The 22,630-nt window shown below is 38.8% G+C and overlaps 1 protein-coding gene across 12 annotated transcripts in view; it reads right to left on the reverse strand.

Annotated features, from left to right (window-relative positions):
* The window catches only part of APBB2 (amyloid beta precursor protein binding family B member 2), a 209,426-nt gene that overhangs the window by 48,265 nt on the left and 138,531 nt on the right, over positions 1-22,630 (reverse strand). For 7 of the 12 annotated variants that reach the window (XM_074822394.1, XM_074822395.1, XM_074822401.1 and 4 more), the window contains 4 exons: positions 17,937-17,999; positions 17,426-17,511; positions 17,252-17,312; positions 862-1,008 (listed from right to left, as the gene is read on the reverse strand). In XM_074822394.1, the coding sequence (XP_074678495.1) occupies positions 862-1,008; positions 17,252-17,312; positions 17,426-17,511; positions 17,937-17,999 (357 nt within the window). The remainder of the gene's footprint in view (positions 1-861; positions 1,009-17,251; positions 17,313-17,425; positions 17,512-17,936; positions 18,000-22,630) is intronic. The other 5 variants (XM_074822400.1, XM_074822399.1, XM_074822404.1 and 2 more) reach the window with 1 other exon arrangement.

Below are 22,630 nucleotides of genomic sequence, written 5' to 3' on the forward strand. Positions count from 1 at the left end.
TGTCCTCTGTATGTCCCACCACTATAACCCCAGCTTTTCCTTTCTTCTTGTTTCACTTACTGAACCCTCCACACCTTCCACTCATCATCTGTCCCCAGCATACCTTTTCCATTCCCCAGCTCTTTTCCATACCACAATACCTCTAGCTTTCTTCCTGTTTCTCCCTGTGTTCCTGCAGTGTTATCCTGTCTTTGCTGCCAATTCAGAAAGAAGCACAGAGCTTGCACAGTTCAGCTGGTGAAGGTGAATCCACCACCAAACCAAGAAAGCGCAGAGCTGGGCTCTGTTTTTCCCTCACTGTGTGGGAATTTGGCATCCTTCAAAATTGGATGATACTGGTGAACAGATTCAAGAGTTATTGGAGTGGAACCAACAGACAAAATTAATTTCCTTCTGAAACACTGATAAAATAATCATCTTAAAATAAGCCATCTGTCCATCAGCCTCAATCTTCTCATATATTTTAGAAGCACGGGTCACACCAGTCTGGATTTCCTTGAAGCCCTTTTGTCACTGGGAAACGTGTGAAAATGCTGTTTCAAAGCACCACTCTCAAACCTCTGGTCAGGAGAAAGACTTCCACTGATGTCAACAGTTTGTCCCAACACTGTTGCACAGGTGTGTACTAGCACAGGTATAAACATGAAGATGAGGTCTTTGTGGCACCTGCTGTCTTGAAAAGTTTGGAACAAAACCATCAACACTTTCCTTGAACCCTTTTCTATTTTTTGGCAGTGCCAGCTGGGATAGGGAAATCCCAAACACAGAATGGACATATTTGCCTACAGAGTTGTTCTCTCAAGATGTTTTACGACATGAGAGGTATGTTCCAAGAGGAGGAGAAGTTCACCCTGTTCTTACCTCTCCCCAAATGCCAACAGTGTCTCTGATGTCGTTTTTACAGTAAGAGAGTTGTCTGATGCAATTGTTCACAGCAACACTGCTTTTTCCAGGAGCAAGATCTTCTTCTGCCATTTCTACCCAGCCCAGAGATCGCACAGCAAAGCACTGAAAAGAAACCAGAAAATACCTGAACATGTATCAGAGCACACAACATGCTGCTGTATCCAGCTATGGAAATCTTGCCATGAAACAGAAATTACTCAGTTAGGGTTAAAGATCCCTGGCTAGAAGGGGAATAAAATCAAGATCTTGTAGATGAGCTTAAGCTCAAAGATATGTAAATTTAAATATAATTTGAGAATGGCAAAGTAAAAATATTCAAAAGAACAAAAAAGAATACATGACTTGCCGGGAAAGGTATCTGTGGAGGTAACAGTAATGCTTTACAATAAAAAGCTTTTGTTAATATAAAGGAGGAAACGAGGGAGCAGTACAAATAGTAGGACACACACAAACACAGAAAAATAAAGGAAAAAGCACAACTATAGATACAGTAGAATTGAAATTTTAGCTACTATCTAGAGTTCAAACTGAAAAAAAAGAAGATATTATTGGATTATATCTGTTGTGAGATTCACACTCATGGTTTATCTCAGTGCCTGGCTCTTAATCAGAAATCACAGAATCATAGAACGGTTTGGGTTGGAAGGCACCTTAAAGATCATCTAGTTCCAACCCCCCTTCCACTAGACCAGGTTGCTCAAAGCCCCGTCCAACCTGGCCTTGAACACTTCCAGGGAGGGGGCAGCCACAACTTCTCGGGGCAACCTGTTCCAGTGTCTCACCACCCTCACAGTAAAGAATTTCTTCCTTATACCCAATCTAAATCTACCCTCTTTCAGTTTAAAACCATTACCCCTCATCCTATTACTACACTCCCTGATCAAGAGTCCCTCCCCATCTTTCCTGTAGGCCCCCTTTAGGTACTGGAAGGCCACTATAAGGTCTCCCTGGAGCCTTCTCTTCTCCAGGCTGAACAACCCCAACTCTCTCAGTCTGTCCTCATAAGGGAGGTGCTCCAGCTCCCAATCATCTTCATGGCCTCCTCTGGGCTTGCTCTAACATGTCAATGTCCTTCTTATGCTGGGGGCCCCAGAGCTGGACACAGTACTGCAGGTGGGCTCTTGTGAGGGCGGAGTAGAGTGGGAGAATCACCTCCCATGACCTGCTGGTCACACTTCTCTTGATGCAGCCCAGGATACAGTTAGCTTTCTGGGCTGTGAGTGCACATTGCTGGCTCATGGTCAGTCTTCCATCCATCAATACCCCCAAGTCCTTCTCCTCAGGGCTGCTCTCAATCTTCTCATTGCCCAGCCTGTATTTGTGCTTGGGATTGCACTGAAACCATGGGCAGGACCTTGCACTTGGCCTTATGGAACTTCATGAGGTTTGCACAGGCCCACCTCTCAGGCCTGTCCAGGTCCCTCTGGATGACATCTCTTCCCTCCAACATGTCAACTGCACCACACAGCTTGGTGTCATCGGCAAACTTGCTGAGGGTGCACTCAATCCCACTGTCCATGTTGCCAACAAAGATGTTGAACAGTGCCAGTCCCAATACCGACCCCCAAGGAACGCCACTTGTCGCTGCTCTCCACTTGGACGTCGAGGTGTTGACCACAACATTTTGATTGTGACCATCCAGCCAATTCCTTATCTACCAAGTGGTCCATCTGTCAAATTCCTTTTGTGGTGGATTACAGCAATCATTTCTACAGTAACTTTAACTAAGATAGCAAACAATAACAAATTCAAAGCACTAACAAAGAGATAAGCTATCATAAGAGGAAAACAGGCTTTTTCCAGAAGAAGTTGAAAATGACCTTTAAAATAAAACAATCTAATTATACAGTTTTTTAGCAGAAGGATGTTTAGCCAACCAGAGCACTCAGTTGGCAGAACAAGCCAAGCCGACATTACTTTGCACATATGGTGCTTTTTGCAAACAAAACAAAATGGGAGAAATTGAATGGCAACATCTCTACCCTACATTTACTAGGGTAGAGAATAAAAAGCTTTAATTCTGAAAAAAACTCACACATTTGCTCTCAAGCTTTAGGGTGAAATACAGACCTCACACTAAGTCAACGGGATTTTGTCTATGAGACCAAGATTTCCTCCAGAGAACATCATGGGTATCTCACTCTCAAACTGCAACGCACTGCCAGAGAAGGACGCACAACAGACTTACTGGTGTACCTTGTTAACAGGCACACCAAGCATTTATGATTGTCCCTAAAGGTTCAGCAATAATAGTTTCTGAATGATCCCATACCAAATTCCTGCTCTCTTCTAGGTGTTTAATACGGCAACACCACCACTGAATGCTGCCAGATCAAATCCCGCCCTATTTCTGAGCTTGGCTTCCCTGTGACTCTTTGCTTGAGTCAGTGATTAGATAGTGCACCAGCACTGATATGAAGTTGCACTCAGTTCTCACACCCAAATCCTCCTCGATAGCCATGATGCATCCTATGCAGGTGCAGGATTTGGCAGGCACAAATTCCAAAAGTAGAAGTGAGACAATTTACAATTATTAACTGAAAATCTGCCATCATATAACATCTCTTTCACCCCAAGCCTCCCCTTGCCAAGACGGATCAAGTATTGATGTTGATTATGTCAAAGTACTCAGTCCTTGAGTAACACTGAAGCAAGCAGGGTACCATATGTTTCTTCTGAAATGTTATCCTGTTCTGAAATGCTACACAGTTCTGGCAAACTGACTTGCAATTGTTTCAGTCAATCCAGGCCCTGTTAGGTAGTCAGCGCAATTTTGACCTTGCAAAGACCAACACTCATTGTCCAGCACTGCCGCCTTATGCCACAGAGGTTTCTTTGCTGTCAGCAGCATCCTGCAGGTCTCAGGAAGGTAGGCAATGATTCTGGGAGCTGCTCGAAGGAAGCTGGCACTGGTGACTGCTGGGAGCCCCGCTGCCTTCAGTGGGACCCTGCCCACACGGGCACACAGCCCAGGAGCAGCAAGAGCAGGTCCACACTGGAGTTACCAATTAATTCTTCTTCTTGAGATGCAGTAAATAAATCAGCTTCAGAGTTCAAAAGCTGACACTGAGTATTCATTTCCCACCTTCTAAAGACTGCTGTGAAGTCAGTGAGTAGATCAAGTTCACCACCATCACTGGTGTGCCATTGGGAACCACTGCCCTCAGAAAAAGACCCCAAAACACTAAGGTATTTTAAATATCCATAATATGTCAAATTTGGCAAACTAAGGGAGGAACAAAATTCACCAGTGGGTAAAAAGATTAATGAGTTTCTCCCTCCTTCCTTTTAAAACTTCTCTCCTCCTTTAGCCTTCTTTCAGCTTGCATAACGCACTCATCCAGACTACTTCGCCAAGCAGAAAACCCAGCCTAAGAGCCTGTCTCTTGTAGCTCTGGTACCTACTCCAAAAGCCACTAACAATGCATCTCATGTAAGGCATTAGACAACAAATACACTCTGCAAATTGTGTGTAAGCCTTTAGGGAGCATGGGTAAAAAAATTAAAGCCTTGCATGCCTCCAGATTTTTTTTTTTTTTTGCTTTACAAACAAGGAAACCAATATGCAAATTCTCCTACACTGCTGCTTCCTGACCCGGCTCTGCTGGAAATCCACAAAAGTGCTGTCTTTCAGATTTTAAAGGGAGATGAGGGAGAAGGTGAAAGAGGAAACAAAGGAGGGGTCACCACTCACGGGTGCTCTTCACTTCAAGGCTACACAAGATATTAAAATATCCATTTTTTAGCAATTATTAAGGTCATCTAATCTCAAGATTGCAGAATTGGTTTTGGCACGAGATGCTCATGAATTTTGCTGAAAGTGCTGCAATGCCCATTGGGGTATTAAATATTTATCTTTGCAAGCTTTTAAAATACAGATTTTTACTGTGCCAGAAGAAAGGGGTTTTTTTACAATTATTTCAATATTAAATTGAGTAACAGAATACTAGCAGAGAAACATTTTCTAAATCATCTTGAGAGGTGAAAAACTAAATATATACAATAAGCATACTGTTTACTCATTACTATTCATATCTCAACCACTTCTGCAATTTGGTAGCTGATTTCCAAACACAAAGATAAATATAGTCCTTGCACTGAACAGAGTATACTGTAAGGCAAAAAACTGGTGAAAGACAATCAGTTAAAGTTAAGAGCAGGTAAACATCCTATTAGTAAAGACAGTAAACTGTTCTGGTATTTTTTTCCTGGCCATTTTTATTCTATGCTTAAAATTCTCCAGTGGTGGGATCCACTATATTTCCTGCCCACTGTCATGACAGTAGAGCGAGCTGAATGAGACGCTCTTGACCATCCCACAGATTCCCCTTTGTGTGAAGGGTTTGGCTTCCTTCCCCACTTCCATCCCCTCTCAGTGCTTCCAAGCTAGGTAGACATGAGAAGCCCTGTTGGATTCTGGAACCTGGCAAGTTTTTGTTTGTGTGTTTTATAAGAAGCCCTTACCATAACCCAAATAAAATGCTCTGGAACAGCTCCATCAAAACAAACTGATTTCCCAAAGACTTGCTGCAAACAAAAAAACTGTCAATAAAACCTAGAAAGACTCAACACCTGACTCACAAGGCAACTCAGGTACCTGAGAACATTCAAGAATTCAAGGTCCAAGAAACATTCTTATGATCAAAATACATGTAAAGACCAAAACCTTTCTACTTCTTGGTTAACTGAATACATGTGCTGGCATGATTCAGAAGTGATGGCAGACCTTCATGCAGATTTCAGCACTAGAAAATATGAGGACTCAGAGTAACATGTTATACATACCACAGTATAAGTATATATACACACACCTATAGGGTGGGACAATGGTGGAAGTGTGCACACGCATGCCTGCATCCCCCTCTCACTCTGCACATCGCCAGCAACCTTATCATAAAAGATCCACTTCATGTTTTATTGTTAGTGGGTTTTCCCCCCCTTAATTATTTGACTCAGAGGTTCTCTTTAAAGCAAGAGAGCACAAAAAACCAACAGAAACAAACCACCTAGTGTCTCCAATCAGGTATGACCTAATTCTTAAACCAGGGCTAGCTGAGTTAACCATGACAGCAGAGTTGCTTAGTTCTCTAGCATGCTGATACAGCATCATGGTTCCCTGGCTCCCACCAATGATACTCACTAGTTAAGAGATAAAGTGCTTCCTTTGATCTGAGGAGGCTCTGCTAATGCACCTCTTTTCTCCTGGAACTAACATCTAGAGCCAAAAAAAGCCAAGCTGAAAAACAGAGTGCAGCTTGACTAACAGTCTATGAGCTTAATAAAATAGACATTCCTGGTAACGCCATTTGGTTAAGTACCTCTGCTAGAGGGTCACAGATAGTTACTGGCAAATCATAATTATTGGCCCATCATAATTTCAAAGTAATCCAGATGCCAGCTTTTGGCTTACAGTAGTATACCTAATTTCTTTTCTCTGTTACGAGAATAAACAAATAACCCTTGTATCAGTATTAACTTACAAAATAAAATCTTTCCTCAAAACAAAATCAGTTTTCTCTGCCTGATCAGACCCTCTGCTTTATCTTAAAATCAAAACTCTAAAAAGGATGATTTAAATAACCATATCTGAATAAAGATAAGTGAAACATGATTTTCCTATCTTCTTGTTCCCAGACTCTTTCCAACAGATAGCAATGAAAAACAGGTTTGAAGAAAAACAAAGAAAGTTGATAAATACAGCAGGACAAAAAAGATTTAGGAATTGTATACTGTCTTTGGATCACTGATGTTTGGGATTGGGAAGATCTAAGATACTACCACGAACACTGCATGTCTGAGAGAAGTGAATGAAAAAATATCATATAAACCATGGTATGTCAATGATCTTGTCTTCTCATCTTGACTGAAGACTTCACATTTCCTGCTAGGCTACACAGGACATTGTGCAAAGAAAGTACACAGAGGAAAAAAGGCCACCTTATCACACACTGCCCCATGAAAAGACAGGTGAACAAAAATGAAAACGCAGGTATCACCACTCAGTTTTACAGTTCTGGGGAACACGTGTTTGCATGGTTGCAAATCAAATTAATGTTTCAGGGTTAATGATCTGTAGCCAAAGAACCAAACTCATAAATGATGTAATCCAAACTGTAAAAAGCTGTAAACCTCCCTCACAGTGCAGTTCTGATCTAAATATCACCTAAAGCTGGGGTGTTTTAGGTTTGAAGGAGTAAACGAACCATGGAACACACTTCTCTTTGGCATCGCAAATCCTTCACCACAGGGTAGGGTTCTGCTCTGCAGCAGCTTTTCCAAGAGGAATTCCAGAAGGAGCTTTGACAGGAATGCAGAACCATGACAAATCTCTGCACGTAAGCAAATGCCACAACTCTAGCTGTTGGCTCATGTAGTGCTAAGTAATGTACCTTTAAAAAAAACATAAAATAAAATAATCAAGGAAACCAAAGCAAATACAATCCCCTACCAGACAGTGGACAAGAGATCAATTACACAACTGATGGCAGAGTAGCAGTGGAAACTGCATGGATCATAAGGGCATGGGTAGAAAAGATCCCGTTACAAAGAGAAAATGGATTAGAAAATCAGTTTGAGAACAACAAACTAATGTACATTATAAAACCATGGGCATTGTTTTTCAGATCACACAGCTGTTGGTAGCTACTATGAACATCTACATTAAAATATGTTTGCCTTGATGATTTAAATCTGTGCTACTAATTTCTTCTCTACTTCTGAGCCTACAGGACTTGGTTTTGAGAGTTTCCCTTTGTTTCCCTTTATGTTTTTCCTTTTTAAAGGTTATATCTTTCTGCAGACATACATAAATCGTTACAGTATTTAATAAGGCCTTTTATCACAGACCACTGAGCAGGCTTGTGCCTGAGACACAACATGTAGGTCACATCATTAACCATTTCTTATGCAGCCAACACAATCTTAGAAATTCCACTTACATTTTCTTTAATAGTTTTAAAATAAATCAAACTATCATATTATTTTATGCTTTGGAAGATCAAGTATCATAAAATATAGCCACTCTATTCCAAGAAAGAAGTATGTTCCAGTATATTTGCCTGCTACACATCAAGAAAGCTTGCACTGATTCCATATGAAAATATTGGAGATGATCAAAGCTAAACTGAGTAACAAAAGAATAAAGACATCTTATGCAAATAATGAACAAGCACTATCATTTAACTGACATGAATAGACTGCAATGCATGCATATTTTCTCAGAGAAATACTGACAGTTTTCACATAAAAATTCTTAATTACAAAAAATTCAAAATGCAGAATCAGAAACATACTAAGATTTTTCAACATTTCCAGCTTTCTGTTGCAGTTCATGTTGTATTACTTGAATTGCTGAAAATGTGCATGTAATACAAAAATAATCATACAGACATTCAGGTCACAACAGAATTCAGAAATCCACTAATAATTGCTATTTCAAGCAGATTATTATAAACTAAACTTCTGTGGAATAAAATATGAGGGCTTTACAAATACTGTAAAAAAAACTTTATAATAAATTACTTCTCTAGAGCAGGTCAATATTGAACTTTCTGCTCTTTCAGTCCCTTACTCATTCTCCTGGACACTACAGTCTCATTTTTTCCAGATTCGCAGACTCCAACACATAGGATGACAGAAGTCCCTCTCTTGTTTTGAGCTTAATACTTCTGTCTCAGTGCTTCCTGATGGCTCATAGCCAGAGATCAAATCTGCTCTGTCAAGACAAGAAAATGTTGCAGGACCATTGTGCTGGTTCAAAATTTTTTGGATCCAAATTTCTTATTCATTACTGTATTTCTGAATCAAGTAAAAAATCTAGTCAGTTGAGAAAAACTGGAATGAACGCTATTATTCTCTACTAATACCCTTTTGCTATATGTAGTTCTGAAGAAGAAATTAAAGTCACCTTATTCTTTTCTCCAGTCTTCTCAGTAAAGAATAGACTTTGACTTTAGATGCTTTGCAGATACCCTGACTTCACATCCTAAAGGGACTTTGCTTTGAGCTAAGTGTGTTTTGCGTTTCATTTTAATAGAGTGAAATAAAAACCATGCTTCCTTAGTGAAGAAAAGGCAGTCATATTTTTCACCAGAAACTAATAAAAGATGATAGTTGTAATGATGCTCAAATTATGGTCTATCTTGCAGAATAACTGAACTGTTAGGATAACTCAAGCCTGTTTCATTATTTTGCAACACACAAAAATGACTCCAACAAACATACATATGCTTTGTCAGTAAAGACAATCCCTGGAGGAGCTTACAGGGCATGAAAGAATGTGTGCATTCATTTCTTAAAAATTAATGCTCTGCACTTGTTAACTTTAACCTTAAATGTTGTATTTTTTCTGATGAGGGCTCTTGTGCAGCACTTTATTTAGTACTTGGTGCATAATTTCAAAGGTAACATGCCTGACATCCATCTTAAAAAGCAATAACCTTTAGGTGAACTCTCGACCTTACTGAATCAATGGAGAAGAACCCTCCATCTTCACTAGACTCAGAATTTCATCTCTCTTTAGAAGCAACATTGTTAAGAGTAATTTGTTTTCTGCAGAAATTATGTTTACAACAGGATCCAATGTCAATGAAGTTAAATCACTGTTGATTGATTCCCACTCTTTGAAAAAGACTCAGATAAACATGAATCCAGAGTTCAGAAATCCTGAGGCCTGGTGGGCCTCCCACATTTGAGGTCCCACTTACTGTCATGCTGCCTCCCTGCAGCACCGCGCAACAATCATCTTCAAACATATGGAATAACGCATACCCGCGTAGGAGCAACATGGCATTATGATATACTGCATCTCTCATGTTTTTAAATCTCTTAAGAGATAAATATTACCTCCCACTCCCTTTTCTCTTTGATGAAATGCAGGAAACTGCATGGCAAAGACGACTTTATTTTTAAAGTGAAATTTAAAGCTAGAACCAATACCAAAATAAATATACATGCTGGCTAGAGCTATCTAAATATTGCTCTGTCATTCAACACAATGTTCCATTTTAATTAATTTTTAAATTAACTTCCTCCATAAATGTACCTATCAGCGGGTCCACAATGGACAAATAACCCACCAAGCTTGTACCATGCTGTTTTCAAACTGCATATATACAATATATAACACATACATAACATACATAAAATATGTATTTTTTATATATATATACACACACACACAAATACACACTCTGTGCTTTTTTCATTAAAAATCTATGCAATGAAATGGTAAACTTCATGACACTGCAGACTAAACCAGGCTATTTCCCTGAGCTGCCCTAAACTGGCAAGCTAATGTAAATAATTGAAGAGAAATACGAAAATATCATCTGATCATTCTGTAGTAGCAAGATGATGAACAGACATTCAAGAGGCAGTTCATGATCAACAAGCCATTCTAAAGCTGGAGCTGACGGAGGCTATATATTGTTTTAGAGGCGAAATGGTTGGTCTCCGGTGGGGAGTGTGAAGCGCTGCAAGCTGCGATTACCTCTGCAGTGTATTAGCAAAGATGCCGGTGAGCTGATGTGGAGCTCTGCCAGCAATACCAGCAGAGGCTGAGCTAAACTGGGAGCTGTCTGCGCACTGAACCCATCAGTCTGCAGAGTAGCAACAGGAGATTTTTGCCTGTGGGACATGAATATCATGGAGACTGCTTCTTCCCCCAGTTTCTGTTCGCTCCCGAGGGCCCCTTCATCAATCATACAAAAAGTACTGCTGGCCCAGAAAGAGTTTACGGTGCTGCACCATAAAACAGTGAATAAACTGATTAAAAACAATTAAGAAACATTAAAATATTAGGAAGTGCAAATTCTTCCAAGAAAAAAAAAAAAAACTGTTCTTAGAGCAGCAACTAGGTTTTTCTTGTGCTCTGCTCAACAACCATGGTTTGTTAAATGGTTGTATACAGCAAGATGCTGCACACAGACCCCCAGCCAAGAAAAACTGCACTGTGAAATGGTACTGAAGATGACACTGGCACTCTGACCTAGTGAAGTTACAGAAAACTCTTCTTAAACAGCCACCACCGGGCAAAACAGCATTGTTAAAATTAAAAATCAGATATATTCATGTTTTCTCAAACATGGCCAGCACTTCCTGGTAAAGTAGTTACAATTTTAACAGCACTGTTTCACTTTGGAAATGGTTAATGGTTTCCAGTTACTGGAAGGCCACAGGAGCACATTCGGTGCCCCATGGTTGTGATTTCGTAGGCAAGACACGCTGGGTCCAGTGCCACCTCACCCAGCTGGCAGCCCGGGAAGCTACCTCCCCACAGCGAGAGCGGTTACTGGTGTGCACCTAAACTGCCCATGCAACCTGGCCACTCATGGCACTTGCAAGGTAGTAACTGCTTCAAGGGAAAAGTGTGACCCACACAGCTCCCCATCTGCATTATTTATCCTCCTTAATGTAATTCCTATCTATGTGCTTACTACTCCAACAATTCCTGGTCAACAGACCTGCAGCAGACAAAGTCGCTGTCAATACTGGAATTTTACAGGCCAAGAAGATATTCTGATTTGATCTGAAACAAAAGCATTCCTATATTTTATCTTCTCTTTTCCCAATCCTGTAGAAATCCAGCAGCCCAATGCAAGCCTTTTGTACAGTATATCTTAATAAAGCAAATATGGATAACGCCCCCAAATTCAAGACATAATTATTGCATTACAAACATGGAAATTAATGGTAAATTCTAAAGCAGTTTCTGTTCTCTTTCACAGGAGGAATGGCTTTGTGATACATTTTTCTAAGGAAAGTTACAAGTAAAATCTCTCCCTCTACATCTCTCCTGCTCTTCAGTCACCCATGTCCTGATCCTGCATGATGGGTTTGCATCTAATTAGATCCCAGAGATATGTGGGATTTCTAGGAGTGATATGTAACATTGTGCAGGATCTAATTATAAATATTGAAGGGCTCAAGAAATTAAAGTACATTATCCCAGATATTTATATTATACATATATTGCAACAATTAAACATATTGTAACTCTGTACACCATTAAAAAAGTAAATTGCTTAGATTTGGGAAAACACTACATCTTCCTCTGCCCTGCACTAATCTTCATATTCAACTAAACAAGATTCCATTTAGGAACAAGGTGGAAGCAAACATCCCCTAGATGGAAATCTGTATTATGATGTACCTCACATCACAACATTATCACTTATAACATCACCTAGTGACACAGTAGATGTCAATGGTAATAAGTATCAATCACAGAGAGAATGAATGAGCAAACACACTCTGCAAAAGTTCTAATGTACAAAATGAAAAAGACATTATTTAAAAAAAAATGTTGAGGAGATATATCTTAGTGCTTCAGTCTGCTATTTCTAAAACTGCTTTCGAAGCAGAATGTTTTCAAGCACCTGCATCATTTACCTGCAGCATCTCCATAGCTGGGAGGGTGCCTTAATGCTGCTAATAGCAAACTGCCAAATTCAGGAACAAACAACCAGTTTAGAAACTGCTGTCCCCATCACTCACCATGGCTACCCAGAAGCTGCAAGGATGGAAAGATGGATAAACTTTTGCTATACTACAGTAATTGTCAAGACTGACCTCCTTCTGATTATTCACTGAATCTTTCAAACTGAAGATCTGTGTTTTGAAAGCTGTTAAAATGACTACATGGATGGTGGGAGAGGGAAGAAACCAAGGGCATCTTTTTGTTTTTGAAAGAAACAAGAAAAAAGCCCTAACCCCAAACTCCACTACAGTGTTTATTCTGATTTTAGGTTGGGTTTTTGCTTGTTTGTTTTTTTAAAGATTTTATTCCCAGATTGTCATTCTTCCCTCTGGAAGCCTAAGATAAGCCAATACTAAAAGGCAACAAATTCTTTTTAAAGCTACTTAACTCTTCTGCCATTGTTCTCTTGACTTAAAGTACTGAAGAATATAATTTAAGGAAGATCCATGAGAACTGAGCATAATCTGCTTTCCTGCGTTTTGTGAAACAATTTACACACTATCTCATCAATGCAAAAATCAGTATCTGCAAAGACACAGTTTTCTATTGGCAGTAGCTTAGTGTTAAAAGAACTATGTACACACTGTTTAGGCCAATCTCCAAAATACAAAGTTCTGCTGTTCACAAGAAACTTTCAGCTACTGGCAATAAGATTCTTTGAAATACAAAACAAAACAACCAACCTCTCCCTCCAGACCAAGGCGCTATTCAAATTGTTGAGATGGAGACCAGAACTTTTCTTCTGCTCACTCTTATAAATTTATAAGCACCAGTTATAATGATGGCTTAAGTTGCAACTAAAATGATTACCTATTAAGGAGCTGAAAAAGTAAATGAAATTATGTGTCAAGAACTTTCCAATAGAGAATATGGACATTTTAAAGCCACCTGACAAGACCCTGGAAAACCTCCACCCAAAGTAACAAATCTGATGGCCCATGGTTAAAAATTAACCATGGAAAACAGAGAGCTGCTACAACAGCCAGGAAAACAGTGACTCATAAGAAGATGGTAACCCTCCTAGCCTCATTATGAACAATTAAAAGCACTTGGCTTGTTTACTTTAATAAAACTAATCTGAAGAAAAGATGTCATTGCCTGCTATAAATTCATTAGAAGATGGCTAAACATAGAAAAAGAGGATAAAAAATGGCCTCAAAAAGTTTAGGTTAAAAGGTTTTTGACCAAAGGAAGGTAATACTTAATCAGTTTGTCAGTAAGACCATTCAAACTGGCAAACCCAAAAAAGTTTAAGAAGAAAATTGAAATTAATACATGGGATTATATATTGTGGTTCCCTATAAGGGTAAAGGAATGGGTTCAAGATTTCTTCTAGTCCTCTATGCTGTAACAGGTCCTATTTCCTAGGGAATGAAAATCAAGGACTGTTTTTAAAAGAAACAAATTCCTATTCCAAAACCAAGCAGAAGTACTATTTTGGAAGAAAAACTGTTGAAGACGCCTAATTTTTCTTTTAGATTTCATCTTTTTTTGTAAGGAGACTTAAGATGGAATAAACTCCTCAGATTCAATTAATTGAATTGAGTCCATTAATTTAAATTAATTGAACTTTTTTTGATATCTATATCTAAATATCTAAATATCTATCTAAATATATCTAAATCATGAAATTTAAATACCTGGTATCAGCATGTCCTACCTCTACCCCTCTTGGAAATAGTCTCCTCCTCTTCCTTTGAGATCCTGACCATTTACTGGTTTCCAAAGTAGAAAACCGACTTTTGGAGCAACTGCTTAGTACCTCCACAGGTATAAATACATTCTTCCCATTCTTAGATATCAATATATAGCTGAAACTACTCTAAAATGGCGAGGCGGGAAAGTGAGGCTCTGATGAGCAGGCTAAAGCAGACAGGGAATTCAAAAATCCATGCTTAACACAAGAAGACTACATTAAGCCTTACCAGAAAACCACAGTGAAGAGGAGAGAATAAAGGCAAGCCCAAATGTCAGGCCAAACAGGCCAATTCTGAAAAGATTTTGGAGGAAGTGAGTCACACGAGCTTTCCATTTTTCATCCCATTCCTAGGGACAGAGACAGGTTTCCCAGGAGGTTCAGTTTCTTTGCATGACTGCAAGGAAAAAACTTAGCATCTTTCTATACTTTTACACATGGCCATCATATTTTACAGCAATGTAAAAAGAGACAGCCCATAGGAATTTACAGTCCAAGATTGGTAAAAGCATCTTTTTACCTCCCTTGAAACTCAATTAGGAAGGCGTAGGTTGCTCTATAAATTAACCAGGAAGGTTATGATCTGTCTCCTGGGAAGTACCAATTCAAAACTCATTTCCAGTTGTGCATGTTTCACATACAAATTTAGGATCCCTGTCAAGCGCAATGAGCCATCTCTTCAAGAAATTCCTACCAAAATAAATTACTAAAATCAAGAAGCTGGATGTAATCATTCTCCCCTTTCTCCCCCTTCCCGTTCTCTTTTATGGCCTTGTGCAGACAACCTGCACCAAGATGCCAAGAATATGAGGCTCTGAACTGCATCTTAAGCACATGATGTATAGAGAAACATTTGTTGTTTATTGACAATTTTGAACGCTTTACTGTGCTGCTGTATAAATCACTTTTCTTACAAGAATTACATTAATTATATGACACGCTTTTCCCAAAACTGACATTTTTGCAGTGCTACAATCTTTGCAGAAGTTGACACTCTGGGGGAAGACAACTACTTCAGCTGTCCACAAGGTGGCATGGTTCCCTTTGCTGAAAGACAGCACTACTCAGTGTCATTGAGGAAATTTTTTTTTTTTTCCCCCCAAAATGTACTGGCCACTGTCATGAATAGGTTTAAATAGGTTTAAAATCTCCAAAATATCTCTAGCAAGTTTCGTTTTAACAAATTCTTCCAATAGAAAGTTTAATGAGTTTAAAAAAGCTTCATTCTCTTATGCTAAAAAAAGAGTATCTGTGCTTGCTGTCATGCAAAAGCAAGCTTCCATCAAATATAGTTAAGGCACGTCATGTGGCAGAGGAGAGCCTAAGGGGCTAAAAAACCTGGTTTTCCAAGTCTCAGGTCATCAGTTTCAAATCCTATCAGACTTCTTTCAGTCTTGCAATATTTAGGGTAAAATAGGCTAGCAAGGAATCCACCTACCAGAGCCCCTTCCCATCCATGTGAGAATTAAAGATCCCAGAGCATTTTCCACATGTGGAGATTTTCCCTGCTGTTTCCAGACCACTTCCCATCCCTGTAGCAGCTGCTTGTCCTGTCCTCAGGGCAGAGGCAAATGCACTGAACAGCTCTGCCCACCACCTCTCCTGCTGCAAAGCAACATCAGGGTTGCTGAGCTTCACCCGCAGGACCACACCTGCCAAAAAAAGTGTCTTTTCTCCTCTATTTCTTGTCTTGCTCCTCTCAGTCACTTCTGTGAATGTTTCGGTGCTCAGTTTTGATTACCCGTTTAAGCGTCATCAGCACGGTTTTGTCTAAACAGGAGAAACAAAACCAGCTGTGATAGAAGAGGACAAGCTTTTGGCATTGACCCATTTCACAAACACTGGATGGGTAAATTGCATAAATTGCATAGTTGCATAAATTTTGACGTTTAAACAGCAAGCCAGAGAGAAGGGAGGTGATGACACAAGTTATTTGTCCACACAAATACTGCCACAGTTCTCCATGCAGGAAGAGTTCCTAATTCTACCCAGTGCAAATCACCTGGTAAAGAGTCAGACATACCAAAATACAGTCTCCCTACAATGCTTTCCATACTGTAAGGCTTATCATGAAAGGAACAGCTTTCTGGTTCTGACGACTGGTACCTAATACTCATCACTCCTCCAACTCCATTTACTGTGCTCAGAATTTAGTGCTTGTCATTGTAACGAGCACAGCTGAAACCCTTGCTTTTTAACTGCCAGCCTGCCAAGCAAAACACATTTATTCACATCTGATTTAAACATCACAAGCCAAATAATCAAGATGACAAAGAAGTTTAAGTACCCTGATCAGTCTGTTTTCTCTCCTAAAATATATCATTAATGCTGTTATAATTATTAACTCTGTTACATACTGTCTCCCTGCATATAAGTAGCTTCTGATCCTGTCAGTCACTGCAGGTGTACAGCACAGCCAAAACACTTAAACTACTTGGATTTACAATTATGTAGATTCACATACATCCCTAAAAATGGATGCAAGCACAAGGCAAAACTATTAAGAAGACAAATCTGGGGATACATATACAAGCATTCAAAACCTTCTGCTGCTTCTTTCTCCTCAAAAAACTTAGATTACAACAGTAAAGGCTCTGATTTAATTATGGTGCTTGTTCACATAATGGTCTAATTTTTCTCTGTGAATTTTATCCTCAAACTAGGTTGCATCCTCTGTTCTAAAATACAAAGTTCCTTATTCTAAGAAGTAACTTCCTTGTTACTAGCTGAGGGTTCAAGTAGCCACATAAACAAGGAAGAGTACTTAAAAAAGGGACAAACTCGAGAATAAAGAGCAAATTCTGTCACTCAATGCCCCAGGAAGCTATCCAGCCATGACAAACAACAGAGCCCTCTCTCACCCAGGATAGAAAACTCATTTAGTTGTGCAAGGGGTCAGTTATTACAGTTCGACAGTAGAATCTTGAGACCTAACATGCAATTTCTTGGCTTACATGATTTTAAAATAAGTCACATTTTCCTGACCAAATTGAACGAAGCTTTAAACGTGCAAATTCCTTTGATGGAATTAGTCTTGCATGGTCAATCTACATTGTGCCAGGAGGAAGAGTACAGTTAATTTCAAAACTTAGGAGACATTCTGCATCTTCAAGTTATGTTTACAATGGCAAATTTTTGATTGTTATCTCACTGTGGAGCTTCTTACAGACCTTGGCTTCTGGATCACTGTTGATGCTACAAGAATCATCATCATCAGATTGTGGACCATTTCTGTTACAGAAAAAAAAAGAAAAGACAAAAATCAATCTTAAAATCATATAAAAATAACAGCATAGCACAAAATGGAGCTGGTTATTCCATTGAGGCTTCTGAAGTCATTGTACCTGAGCTTCAAAGAGGCATAACGTAACGTTGCTCCTTCAAACTCTTTCAGACTTGGGTCTGGGTTCACAGTGGCTGCATGTAGATCCTAGAGATAAAGGCAGTGCTATTAGTATAGTATTAAGTGCTATTAATATAGTATTAAGTACACCACTATGTTATTTCTTATTTCAAAGGGAAATTAAATCCTCCCTGCAAAGAAGCGATAGTATTTCTGGCTGAAGTTGAAAAGAGGCATGCATATATTCTCAAGCTGGATTTCATTCAGTGCAGGCATCTTATTCATTACATCATGGCAGTTGCCCTGCTAGTTTAGACTGAATCCATTCCAAGTGGAAAGATCAGAAAAGGCAGCATGTTTGTGAGCTAGACATCCCTAGAGTACCCCCATTCACTTTGGCCTAGGTTATGAATGACATTCATGGAAAAATAAAAGGAGAAAAAAACAGCCACTGCCATGCAAAAAACAAGGGTAATATTATTAAAGGTTCTAAAATCTGACAATATACTTGCCTTCCAAATGTCACTATTAATCTTTCCCCCATTCAGTACAGCAAAATCACTCCATGGCTGTTTCTAGACACATAATTATTCACACAGGAAGAAGCACATTGATAAAAAAAAAAAAAAAAAAAAAAAAAGAAAAAAAACACAAGACACTGTTGTTAGCATTGATATTTACAGGATGGGTTAGGGAACAGATCACCTCAAACTTCAACTAATTACTCCACTATACCATGGCATTTGGAGGAAAGGGGAGAGAAGACATGCCTCTAACAGTTACTTACCAAAACAAATGATTGAAACAAGGAAAGTTAATACAAATTAGGAACAGACAATGAAATTACTCTTTAACTATGATCTTAAAAGCAAGCAAAATGAATCTGAATATGAATGTTGGCCACAGCTGCTACAGCCTTTGATAAACAGCAATAAAGGGGAAACATTAGGATTTCCGTTTGATTGGCACTTTTGTTAAAAGACCCTAACACTACTGGAACTAGAAATACTGAAACACAAAGATATATACAAGGATAAGATACATACAAGGCAAAAATCAAGTATTTCTAAAAAGAAAGCACAAGAAAAGGACAGCGAAGGGAAGGAGGATTAGTAAGGAGTGCAGAGAGATTTCTTGCTGAAAAAGTAGTTTTGTAAAGTCTAGCAGCTTTTTTAAAAAAATGAACAAAACAAACAAAAAAAACCCCAAAACAAACGAACCACCCACTCTCTCATTTTCCATTCAAGTTTCCCAAAATTTTCAGAGGCGTTCACTGGTACAATGAAGCAAGTAGCAGTGCATTTAGCACTACAGCAACCTGAGATTCATCGACCTCTGTAAAGCCTGTGAGGAGCAGCTGATGTTGGAGCTGCCTCTCTCCTCTTCCCCACAAGTACAGAAATCCCAGAGTCCTGAACAAGAGCCAGATGAGACAGGAGATTTGGTTGCTGAGATCCAGAGCCACCTCCTCTTTGTAGCTTCACTGAATCAAGTATTCCTGTAATTACTGGCCCCAGGCTGTCCAGCTCAGCCCCAAGATGAAGTGGTACCTATTAATATGGCCCAATGCATTTATTCGCAAGGTGGACCTCTCACCTCAGAAGTGTTCTCAGTACACCCCCACTGGAGGAATTATTTGTGAGACAACTCCCAAGAGTAACTCTTCCCTAACATGCCTTCAAATTAAATGAGTTGTTAATTCTTTTCTTACTAAGCCCCTCCTCTTTAATTAGTAGCTGCTTGTGGTTATGTTACCTACAGAAGAGCTTCTAGAGGTGATCCAGGCCTGGGATGAGTCAGGCTATAAGAAGACACAACTACCATTTATCAAATTCTGCCATGATCTCAGAGAACCGCTTACTATAAATTAAACTCTACGGCTTTTTCTCTGCACAAGAAATGGGAAAGAGGCAGCAAAATCTCTAAAATTTGGACGAGAATGTTACAAAAGATGAGGCTTCACAAAGGAAGTCATTTGGCAACATACAGGAGAAAAGAGACATCTAAAACTAAGTCAAATGTAATCAGCTGTGCAAAACCAAAATACATTTTCATGCTTTTGAGGGGGAAGAAGGGAAGGAATGTTCTAGGTTATTCATATTTAGCATTTATTAGCATTTTTGTTAAATCTGCAGGATTTTCGCATAATGCTTAACCCATAATTGCTTTGGATTGAAATTTACTGATTATTTTGCAAAAGAAAAATTGCCTTGCAGCCTGTGCAAAAGTAAGACATTTTCGCATTTTTTCCTTTTTAAAACCCTTTTTGCCATTTGTATGCATTACAGCATCATTCCTCCCTACCCATTATTTTCCGATTCTCTCTTCAACAATAGTAAGTAACTGCTTGTCTTTATGCTAAATATCCAGAGTAAGCTACAACATAAAAATGGCTGACTTGATCTGTTCTTTGTTGACTGCCCTCAGCTGTGAGCCACATTCTACCAAATGAAGCAAAGCTTCTCTATAGCACATTATTTAAGAGACGGGGACACAAAATAATTTTTTTTTTTTAAAAAAAAAGGAGGAAACAGGACAAAGGGTAAAAAGGCATTACTCTTGAAAAAAGAAAGTGTTTCTAAATGTTTATTTGACAAACTCAGAAGCTGAAAGAGCCCAAATAAACTCATCTCAAGACTAGCACATGATGCTTCACAGACAAATGTGATAAAAGTATTTTTTATGGACTCACAGAAGCCTATTGGGACAGATATGAAATGCTACCCATGCCAGTCTTCAATCCTAGATTATATTCTTTCATCTCCCTAAAACCTATATATCCCCCAATCTTTTCAGAAGAAAGCAATACAAATTCCAGAATGTGGGAACAAGCTAAACCAGCCCTCCCAAACCAGATTATCTCGGAGCATAGGCTTCCAATCAGCAATGAGGGAACCAGCAGTACACAGCTCACACGTGGTCCAACTTGAAGCTGGAAGCTGTCCACCACAGCTGCTGCTGCCAATGGTAGTGCTGGGATAAAAGCATTTGGGAGCCCCTATTCTAGATCAAATTCCACATCTTTTGTTAAGTGTCATACTGACGGTATCACAGACACTCAGGTTAACCCTTCATGGGGATGGACAGGGGAGCACTTGGGGTAGGCTGCAGTGCAGTGAACAGGGACTGAAACCAGTATCACCCGCAAGTGAGGTGATTAGGTGCTGGCAAGTATTGATCGTGGAGAGATGAAAAACCAAAGATTCACGGTAGCTGACACTGTTAAACCTAGATTACAAATTATTTCATTACCTACCGCTATCTCTTAACCCCACACCATGGCTTATTTCCCTCTTACTGCTCTGTACTGGGGTTCTGCTCAGAACCAGCAGAATCCTGAAGGATTCTTCCTCCAGTTCCCTCCTAATAAAGAAACACAAAACTTTTCCTAACAGTTCTCATTGCAACTCCAGCTACTCCCCTTCTTTGTAGCAGTTTCAGTATTTGGCAGTGCACAAAGTCCCAAGCCCAATTCACATTCTCATTTTGAACTCCATTACTGTAACTCTGCTGATATTGTATTGCAATGCTATCTTAATAACCACTGAGTCAAAAAATCAGTATTGTTTCAATAATGATATATAAGATGCTTATCAGTGAATACAGAAACCTTCAAGAGACAAATGCCTTCATCTGTATCTACAATTAAAATAACCATATAATATCATACTAATACAAATTTTGGAAACTTGCTTATTTTCTGTATCATCTTTTACACTACAGTATATGGTCTTAATGCTGCCACAGAACTGTATATGCATAAATCGTTGCTGGACCAAATTCCTTGCTGAATTACAACTGCCGTATCAAAACCTAGATGAGCCTACTACATACTCATATACATGGCATTTTAGAATGACCCCTGAAATGTCTTATTTAATACACCTACACCATATTAAAATCTATGTTGTTATAGTTCATAGATTTCGTATTCTCCAAGATGCTGCTGAGAATTAGTGATCGTGATTTATAATCACAAACTATTCTTCATTTAAAGCAAACAAAATTGTGAAAGGTTAAAAGTACATCTGCTACATTTCCAGCATGTCTGAAATTTTCATTGTAAAGACATTTTAAACAGACGCAGAAAACCAGTTGAAATGGATATACGCATTTGCCCTCTGCAATTTTCCAACCATACTGATTTCTCGGGTTTTATGAAAAACATCTATAACTTACTAATCAAAGCCCTGTTCTCCATATTTTAGAGTAAGAAAAATACTTAATAATGAAGTTATATCCCTCACATGTACATTACAGGAATTTATACTGGAAGCATGTACAGCACTTTACATTCAGCATTTCTGGATTTTTTTTTCTTGCTTTCTACCTGAATGATAACTATTGCTGTTCTTTCTCCACGAACCCTCTCAGAAATAGTTTCCAGCATGCTTGGTGCACAGTACATTCCACGGGAGCTTCACTGAAGTAAACCATAACTGAAAGGTTGTGGTCAAGTTTGCAAACCTTGTGAGTAGCATTTATGAACATGTGGGAGCAATCTTTCTAAAATAATGAACAAGAATGTACATGTTTAAGCCTATACAGGATAAAAGTTTTAGGGTTGAGATGGCAATACATACTTGAATGTCCTTAACTCCTCTGAACTTTCATTTAAGTTATTTTGGTGCATATATCAACAAAATCAAGAACAGAAGAAATGTCATAACTAAGTACGTTTAAAAAAATAAAAATAAATAAAACCTAAGGATTGCCTGATCCAAAACTCAAAGCTAGTACAAAGGCTTCTCTTGATTTCATAAAACTGTGGACCTTCTTCTGAAAAGTTAGTATGAAAAAGAATTCATTTCAAAACAATTTGATTTTATATTAGTATTTCATTCCATATAAGTCTTCCCAGCACATTAAACCAAATTATTTCATTTTTTTGAAGCATACTCTTCTTTTTGATAATTTATTTTTCTACTTATATGACACAAACCAACCCTCTGGATTGTGCCTGAAAGGATTATTTTAAAAGGTGGTATCACATACTGCTTTTTCAGCACATGTGGAACAGAGAGTGCATTTCTTTCTGTTTCTAGTTAAAGACTGACTGCAACACAGTGATCTGCTTGTGCAGATATTTTGTACTGGCACAATGTAAGAGACTTACACTTGAGAATACTTCATGTTTATTCAAAAGAAACTACCCTGTAAAGGAACTAGTGTCTCAAATGAAGACTCATATGTCTTTTGCGTGATA

Source organism: Strix aluco, chromosome 4, assembly GCF_031877795.1.
Source record: "Strix aluco isolate bStrAlu1 chromosome 4, bStrAlu1.hap1, whole genome shotgun sequence".
In the NCBI taxonomy this organism is placed as follows: Eukaryota; Metazoa; Chordata; class Aves; order Strigiformes; family Strigidae; genus Strix; species Strix aluco.